Source organism: Panicum hallii, chromosome 8 (genome assembly GCF_002211085.1).
Source record: "Panicum hallii strain FIL2 chromosome 8, PHallii_v3.1, whole genome shotgun sequence".
Classification (NCBI taxonomy): domain Eukaryota; kingdom Viridiplantae; phylum Streptophyta; class Magnoliopsida; order Poales; family Poaceae; genus Panicum; species Panicum hallii.
In genome coordinates, this window is record NC_038049.1 from 32695357 (window position 1) to 32704473 (window position 9117).

Below are 9117 nucleotides of genomic sequence, written 5' to 3' on the forward strand. Positions count from 1 at the left end.
ATCCAAATTTCAGCTTTAACACATGCCTACAACATGAGATACAATTAAAACACTTATTTTCTAATATTTAATCTACATCAGAAAATATACACCTACTGCTCAAACTTCCTAAACAAAAGTAGTCGAATTTGACTTAAGGATTCCAACAAAATTTAGTTTGCATTTTTATGATTTTTCCTCGAATAGATACAGAATTTCTAAGTTGACAGCCTAATTTACACAAAGGGGTCCTTGGTTACTATTTCTCTGAGTCTTAGGCTATGCACTTAACCCCCTGGATTTCTTTGCCTTCTAACCCGAAGCCCTTGGCCGTGAACCCGAACAGAGCAAGGTGGAGGCGACCGTGTTCCGGCGACGGTGGTCACCGGCGGCGAGGTTCAAGGGCAGGGAAAGGCTCAGGGTCTTACTGTGGTCTCGTTGCGCTACTTGTCGTGGACGGGGATGGCCGGAACAGTGGAGTTCGACTCGAGCCCGAGGTGACGGCGGAGGGGTCACCGTCGACGGCGGAGCTCCGGTGGCGAACGTTGGCAACCGACCTGTGCAAAAGCTTCAGTGAGACACGGGGAATGTGTAGGTGCCATCAATTGGATGAAAACATGCTGGATCGAGGGGGATCGACGGAGACCGATGCGGCGGCGGCGAGGAAGAACGCCGGCGAGCGTCGGGGAGGCTCTGTAGTGCACTAGGGAACCAATGGATGGGTCGAACAGCTTCAGGACGATGATGTGGTGCTGGCCAGAGAGTCGTGGTGGCGTGAGAGTGCCCGGAGCGAGCTGCCCACGGTGGAGGCCGAAAGCGGCGGCGGTGGCGCTCGTCGGGAACAAGGCTTCAGTGGAAATTGGGGAAGATCAGTGGGTCGTCGAGCACGAGCAAGACACGGGGAAGCTGGTGCGGGTGTTGGTTGGGGCGGAGGGGGTCCGGTGTGGGCTGCCCACGGGCGTGCTGTGCGCGGCCGGAGTGGAAAGAGACGGCGGCGGCGAAATGCAGCTCGGGCGCTCGGAGTTGAGCACTGGGGGTTGCAGAATAGAATGTAGGCGTTGGAGTGGTGTTGCTGCACGCGAGAGAGAGGGAGTTAAGGCACCGGGGTGGCCTGTCCACGGTGACCAGGAGGTGGCGGCCGGCGAACAGTTCGGGGACGTCGTGGCGTGCGTGGGAGAAGCCACCAGGGAAGAGGAAAGGGGTCGGGATCGAAGGGAAACGACGCGTGGATGTGTGCTGCAGCTGGAGGTGGAGCTCGGGAGCCTGCGCCGGCGGTGAACGGCGGTGGCAGAGCGGGACAGACGGGGAAGCGGCGGTGCCAGAGGAGGAAGAAGGCAGACGGGAGTCAGAAGGACTCGTTTGTAATTCCCAAAAATTCCAGGGACTCCTCTGTAAACTAAAATTTCCCATTGATACAAAATCCTAATGAGAAAAATGTCTAAAGCAAAGTTGTAGAGAATTTCAAATCCTAGAAGAATGCTTTAGAGCTCGAGTTCAAAATCTCAAAGGGTACTATTTTATTTTGAACTTTTGAACACAACTTAAATTATAAACTTTATGTGTTAATTTAAACAAAATACTCTAATGTTTAGGGTCTCTTTGTAAGTTTTTCTGCAGTAATCATGACTAGCTCTTTTTACACTTTAGTCCTTAGGTAAAACTAAGTTTTACTTTTATCTTTTTACCATTTCACATGTAAGTCCTTATATCTTTGTATTAATTACATAAAGGTCCTTAATTTCATATAAAGTCTATTCCCCTTAGGTTTATTTAACTTTTGCTCTTTTCTTTTCTAAAGCCATCTGAAATTTGACACTTAAGAACATTTTCACACACTTGCACATAAGAATTTATAAAACTCATAATTTACAAATATACTCTCATTGCTTTGTACAACTTGTATACACTATAACATGCTTACATATAATACACCTAAACTTAGCATCTAGTTGTCTAACTACCTGGATATCACAATAGAGACAGGGACAGAGCATCGGCTATCCCTATGAACTCCCATGTGGGCTGGTAGGTGTTCGCCACTCTGCTATACCAAGTTACCCAGCCCTCAGGAGGGTTCGGCCAGGCACGGAGGCTGTCGGTCCAGGAGTCTAGATCTATGTCCTGGCTCACGAATGGAATTCGATTGGCCTTGCAAGAAATCAGATCTACGGGTTTCTCGTAAGAACGAGGCCCGAGACAAAAAGAATTGGGGGAAGAAGGATGCGGTAAAAGGATATCGGAAACCTGAAGGAATCCATGAAAACCAAATAATTGCTGCATTAAATTAGCAAAGGTCGAAGTCTTACCTTCAGACCAAAGACATTCGCATTGATGTTTGAAGACTCCGCCATCGAAAACCCTGATGAAGATCGAGGACTTGGGGAATAGATCTAGGGTTGGCGGCGCAAGATCGAGTTCGTGTTCTAAGGCTCAGGTGCGAGTTTTGTGGCTAGGGTTTATGAGCAAAGGGTTTTTGGAGAACAACTTGGATTCGGGGAATCTTCAAGATCTATTTTGGGGAAGGATCTTTATTTAAGTGGAAAATGAAATGAATTGAAGAACTGGTTTGAATCCGGATTGGCATATTTTGAGGAAAGGGACCGACGCGTTGCCATCGGCTCTTAACGGATCGGCTTTAAATGAGTCGCGATGGAAAAAGAAGATCTTATTTACAATAGGGGTAAGTACAAAAGGGTAGCCGATTGCTCCTAGAGCCGACCTATCGGCTTAGTGCTACAGTCTACCTCCAGTAGACGCCGGAGGTCTTGTGGTGCTTGGTTGGTGGAGCCGTGCTGACGTCGCTATCACCGCCGCTGCCGTCATCGTCGCTACCATCATCTTCGCTGCTGCTACTGGTGAAGCCGCTATTGTCTTCGGTTTCTTCATCGTCATCATCGTCATCCTTCGACGATCCGCCAAGGAGGAAGTCTCCTGCTACTGAATCCTCCTTGGTTGAGGAGGAATCGGCTTCTTCTTCCGAGGAGGAGGAGAAGTCTTCTTCCCAGGATGCATCATCTTCGTCATCTTCTTCCAGCTCATCACTAAGGAGTAGGTGGAGGTCTTCGCTGTCAGTCAGGGACTCATCGTCCTCTGACCAAGATTGGAAATCCCATTCCTCTGCATCCCAATGCAAGGGGCAAGGACTTCGTAGGCGGCTATAGGGTCGTATTCTGGAGTAGGCTCTTGAGTGGATTCAAACTCGAAGGAGATGGCGGAAGAAGCAGAGGAAGAGGAAGAAGCCATTACGAGAAGAGGAAAATCGAATCAGGTATGGTTGCTAATGGCTGAAGGGAGAAGATGATTAAAAGAAAGTTACCGAGGGTAGGTTTATAAAGACGAAGTGGAAGATGAATCGGCACCATAGCGGTTTTCAAGGAGCCTGATGCAGAGCAGTCACATCCCCTGGAAGTTGAAGAGGCACGCCTGTACGGATTTCGGAAGTCGAAGAGGTGGGGCGATTTAAAAGAAAAATGGTTTCGGAATAATTATTGCCGAAACCAGAGGGTCATGTGTTATCGCCATAATTCAGGCGGGCCAGGAAGGTGGGCCGAGGAGCAAGATGGGCTCGAAGGATAGTCATAGTGGGCTTGCGAATCGGACCATATGCAGGTGTTTGAGGCCAAGGTTGGCCATGTATCTAGATAGGCATGTGTGTTTAAATAGTTTAGATAGAGATAGTTAAGATTCATGTCGTCTTTAGTTAGGATTGGTTAGGAAAAGCAAGTCTACGGACTATAAATATGTACCCTGGATAATCAATAAGGGAATCGAATCAATCATTCACCAATAACTCTCGACGCGTCGCCACCCCTGTTCTAGGGTTTCTCGGGTAAGCGCCGTGCGGCCCATTCTTGCTTATTTACTTTTCGTGTTTCTCGTTCTAAAGCGTTGTTGATAGTGAGTAACACTAGTTATCTTAGCGTTTATAGAGTAGCATCGGCTCTTCCATGCTTTAATTGTGCATTGCTTGTTACCTGTAAACGTCCGGCTGCCCCTGTATTCGATTTCGGGTGTAAGGGCAGCGCTTTGCTCCATTCTTGTTTAGTAGATCCAATCTGTTATGGTTAGTCTTCGTCAATCAAGGATTTAGTTTAATATCTGCATGATTAGGCCCTTCAAACGGATTGAATGTTCCGACGGTATTTTTGGTACTTTGTAATAGCTTAAAAAGGGATTGTTCCGGGAATCGGCTTTTGGTTGGTTTTTAGGACTCTGTTTAGGTTGTTATTTCGTTACCTTCTGTATCTGTTAGGTTCAATTAAGTGTAGGATGTTCTGATTACGTAGTGAAACCTTTAATCGTCGTAGATTGAATTAGCTTGATGTTTATGGAGCAAAATTCATATCACCGTTGGATATATTTGCTATATTTATAAATCCGATCTGGTACTGAACACAATCGGCTCTTTACAGCCGATACCGGGAATCATCCGATGAGCCGATCACGGCTCGGACTAATATTTATACGTGTCTGTGCATGCAGGGAACTAACATATAACACCTTCCTGACCAGGTATAAGGTCAGGTGGCACGCCTAACAACCCAGAAGCCAGGACATGTACCGGATCTCGGGCCGTTGACCGAGGGACAGGGGCCCACCAGCAGTCCGGGAGCCTCCCGGCTCCTCGTGTTGCCTGTCGCTGCTCGCCGGCGGGTTTCGACCGATAACAAGTTTCCTCCGAAAAAACCATAATTAGCATGTCACTTGGCAACTAACATCAACCCCAACCATGCGCAAAGTTATATGGTTTGCGAAGGAAGCTACAAGGATTGTCCCACTGTTTGAAACGTCATCAAGAGAAGCCCAGCATGCTGATTGTCAAAACGGCCCAAGGAGGCCCCCAACGACGACCTTGCCTTACCGTCCCTGCTCTTGAGCAAGTGAGCACCCAAAGGTAATGCAGTGCTGCAGCAATTACTCTGATATATTATATTAGATACATAGTAAAATTATATATCTAGATTTATTGAAACATCTATAATTTGGAACGGAGAGAGTATGTCCATGCCTATTCTCTCTTTGGTTCGAGTGACGGTATCATTCCATCCGTAGTCGCTATGCCGTGCGTAGCGTTGAGGAGAAGTTGATTTCCATAATCGACTCGTTCCGCGATAAATCGTCGCATGACTCATGCCATGCCTGATGAGGACAATGCGTACGCCCTCGAAACCAAACACGCCATTAAGGCAGCAATTTTTTTTCTGATAGGCATTAAGGTAACATATTGTCCTCGCAAAAAAGAAGGGTAACATATTGAAACTGATTGAAGTCGCGCACGCAAGAATAAAATTGCAGATCGCAAAGCCGTAAAAAGGTAGGGAAAGAACCGCACAGATCTCAAAGCAGATAATCCACAAGCCACTCTTGGCTCCGCAGCTGTCACAAAGCTCGCGGGCAAGAGCCAACCGAACACCACTATGCACATCAGCTCCTGCTTTGAGATCTGTGCAGCTTCCTCTCGGTAACACGACACAAGTACTAAAACTCTCTCCTCCTCTTAACGAAAAACTGAGCACGGTTGTAAAAAAAAACGACACAAGTACACGCGTCACGCGTGGCGTGCGTACAAAACTCTACGGCAGCTTCTGCGGCTGCTGCGGCAGCGGCGAGGTGTCGAAGGACCTCCTCCGGACGAGCAGGCAGGTGACCCTCACCGCCGCCTGCTGCTGCTGGGCTCGCACGGCCGTGTCGCCGAGCGTGCACAGCACGAAGTCCGGGCGGTGCAGCGAGAGCGGGAGCCGGTCCTCGCCGACGGCGAGCGCGGTGGCGTCCAGGAGCACGTGCCACGCGTTGCGGTGCGCCTCGGAGACCCAGTGCAGTGAGTACCGCGCCGGCTGCTGCTGCCGTGCGCCGCAGCCGGAGGAAGCGGCGGAGGGCGCGGCGGCGGCGGCGGGGGAGACGGCGGGGTAGGCGAAGAGGCCCTTGGGCGCGTGCTTGGACTTGCGGCGGAAGTACTGGCTGAGCTGGGAGCCCTTGATGCGGAGGTCCAGCCACGACTCCGGCGCCGCGATGACCTTGGCCTCCTTGTACGCCGCGAACGCGCGGATGCAGTCGCCGTCCTCCTCCAGGATCGACATGTAGTAGCTGCTCCGGAAGAACGGGTAGCTCTCGCCCACCTGTAACGACCACCATGATTTTTTTAAGAACTAACCATGATTTTTTAACAACTAAGTAAATTAAGGAAGATGATGATGAGATGAATATGGTAGTTTGATTTTCTCTAATAATTAATCAGATAAACTGACGAGATAATCAATAACAAGATAGCGAGCATCCTACCAGCATCATGGCGTCCCTTGGCGTGGGCGCGAAGAGCACGAGGTACTCGTCGTCGGTGAGGCCGCAGTGGCGGAGCACCCGGTTCCTGGCCTGGATCTCCGGGATCGAGATGAAGCTCCCGGGGAACGACGACTTCTTGGTCAGGATGTCCAGCAGCCGGGACGGCTCCAGCCGGACCATGTCCACCATGTCTGGCCTTGCCGGCGCCGCCGACGACGGCGAGCCCACCGGCGACGACCTCCGCCGCTCGCCGCCGGCCTCCGGCGACGTCGTCGTGCTGCCGCTGTAGTAGGTGGAGTAGAGGTCGTCCTTGTCGCAGCTGCCGTCCTCGATGAGCCCGTGCGAGTACTGCGGGTACATGGCCAGCACGTACTGCTCCACGTACTGGCGCTCGCTGGGCGTGATCGGCCCCGACCACCGCAGGTCCAGCCCGTGCAGCGTCGAGATCGCCTCCGCGATGATGTGCGGCGGGATGAATTCCCGCGGGCACACCTTCTGCGTAATTTTTGCGCCGAAGGGACAGTTAACATAATTTCTCCCAGAAATCCTGCATTCTAAACATGCCTTGTTCTAGCAATTTACCTTGACAACCATGCTGTTTGGCCTGCTTGATGTGCTAGAAGGAGGTTTGGGAATTGAGGCACAAATCCCCTCTTTGAATTCGCCACCAAGTAAGCCCTGAATTATTTGATACATATAAACGACCAATTATTGGTGCTATACTAGGAGGAAATAAATCATGTTTAACTCATCATAACATAGTTTTTGCACAAACACTAACATGGATTGTGTAGCTAGTAGCATGTCCATACCTTGTGCTCCATGTGGATGCTGTGCTCCATCTTTCCGCACATTTGTGCGCTTTAATCGGGGGTCTAGACAGCGGATATGTGCCGACGGCCTTTGATGGCGTGTGAGTCTACAGCGAGAGGTCAAGTCACCGCTGGAATTGTGGAACAAGAGGGGTGAGACAGTATGAGAGGAGAAGTTGGAAGGAGCTGAAGTACTGAATAAGTAGCAAGAAGAATGATGCTTGAGGTTTAGGGACGGTGTTGTTGGATCTCTCACTTGGTTGCTTCTAAGTTTGGTCCTCAAGGAGCAAGATATAGCTTGGGTGCAACAGCTGTCTAACCATGGTTCTTGATATACTATACCACCCCAGTTGAGCACTGATTGATGAGGGACACATAACAAATGATAATGCCTCTATCAAGGGAGCATAAACTAATGAAATCTCCAGTTGTTTCTTTGTGCTGTTTAAGTTGTGATGATGTGGGTCCATGGCATCCAGCTACAGGTATATGCCATGTTCCTCTGCATTATTGGTGCCTTGGTCTTTCTTATGGTACAGAATTTACTTCAACGCTGTAGAATTATTGGACTAAGCAACGCTTTTTTATTGAGGAAGAAACAGGTAAAGCATTTTTGACTCGGTCCGTCGGTCAATTAATCCTTCTTGAATTTGTCCTTGGGGTAACATAGGAGTAACTTTACATGCTTATATATATGTGGTGGCATGTACTTGGATTCACACAGTAGGTGGTATTATGTGGTCGACAAAAATATAATTCAGGAAAGTATCTTGTGGAATATAAAGTTTTCACACTAGCTAGCTGCTGATCCCCATAAACCATGTGTCTAGCTAGAGTTAGTTTTGGTTGTAGTGGTTTCCTTCACAGTGAAACCATATCGAAGCAGCAGCTGAGTCAGAACACATACTTGATGGTTCTTCATCAATTCAAATGAAATTTTAACTTTCTGAAGCCTACCTTAATTGGAAAGACAGTGAGCTAGCTGCTCTCTCCCCCCCCCCCCCCTCCTACCTGCTCAACTATTGAAAGAAAAATTTTAAAAGCGGTAGGTTCAGGCTTTAAAAGTTTTTTGTTAAACTTTATTTTAGTAGTTCATTGCATTTCTCTCTGCTAATTCAAGGTTATGAATTCACAACACCAATAAAGACAGCGGTTAATTATTTTAATTGGTTTATTTAACACCAAGTACGTGGATAATCTAGAAGACTCTGGATGAGAAGATGTTGAGGAGTAGCTCGATTCAAAGATTGAAGCAAACTTCGCTCAAAAAAAAGAAGAAAAAGTCTATTTTACTCTCTTCAACAATTCACTTTGTCCACTTAACCCCCTGAGCAAAATTTATGCTCAATTTACTCCCCCAACAATTCCAATTAGTCCAATCTACCCTCTAATGATATTTCTCTTTTTTGTTTCTCCGTGTACGAATTGAATTTTAAATTCAAATTTTGTGAGTGGATAGAGAACATGATGTCATATGTTAAAAAATATATTAAGAAATTTTCATGGTTATTTTCATAATTTGGAAACATCTAACATGAAATTTATCACAAAAATACAACTCTGCATGAAAAATATTCATGAAAAAAATTATAATGTATTTTTCTAGCATAGGACATCATATTATAAGTGACGTTGCAAAATTTAAATTTCAAATTCCACATGTAAGTGGAGAAATAAAAAAGAAAAATCTCGTTAGGGGTAGATTGGACCAATTGAAATAGTTTGGGGTAGTAGCTTGAGCCTAAATTTTGTTTAAGGGGTTAATTAAATGGACAAAGTGAATTGTTAAGAGGAGTAAAATAGACTTTTTCCAAAAAAAAAGGTTGAAGCAAGACAGTGATATCTTTTGTCAATCAAAACAATTACAAACTGCTATGGTACGGTCATCTGTGCGCTTTGTGCTCATCTTATTAAAAAAATTATTTGGATATGTGCCAATCCCCGAATTTCACAGCTTTGTATTTAACGCTGTTGTATTGTTGCTGCAAGCTTCTAGTGGGACAAAGAGCTTTCCGGAATACAAAGGCAAGGAATCTACATCACTAAT

General features: G+C 47.2%; 1 protein-coding gene across 1 annotated transcript; it reads right to left on the minus strand.

The window, feature by feature from the left end:
• Positions 1-5203: 5203 nt before the first annotated feature.
• On the minus strand, positions 5204-7349 carry LOC112903124. The gene is made up of 4 exons (XM_025972338.1): positions 7071-7349; positions 6841-6936; positions 6259-6753; positions 5204-6095 (listed from the first exon to the last, which is right to left on the minus strand). The coding sequence occupies exons 1-4, from the start codon at positions 7110-7112 to the stop codon at positions 5553-5555; spliced, it is 1176 nt and encodes a 391-aa protein (XP_025828123.1). The 5' UTR covers positions 7113-7349; the 3' UTR covers positions 5204-5552.
• Between the last annotated feature and the right edge of the window lie 1768 nt (positions 7350-9117).

Coding starts and splice junctions, on each gene's coding strand:
- LOC112903124 (XM_025972338.1), bottom strand. CDS start 7,112: ATGTGCGGAAAGATGGAGCACAGCATCCACATGGAGCACAAG. Junction 6,754..6,840: donor CAAACAGCATGGTTGTCAAG/GTAAATTGCTAG, acceptor AAAATTACGCAG/AAGGTGTGCCCGCGGGAATT. Junction 6,096..6,258: donor CAAGGGACGCCATGATGCTG/GTAGGATGCTCG, acceptor TGGTCGTTACAG/GTGGGCGAGAGCTACCCGTT.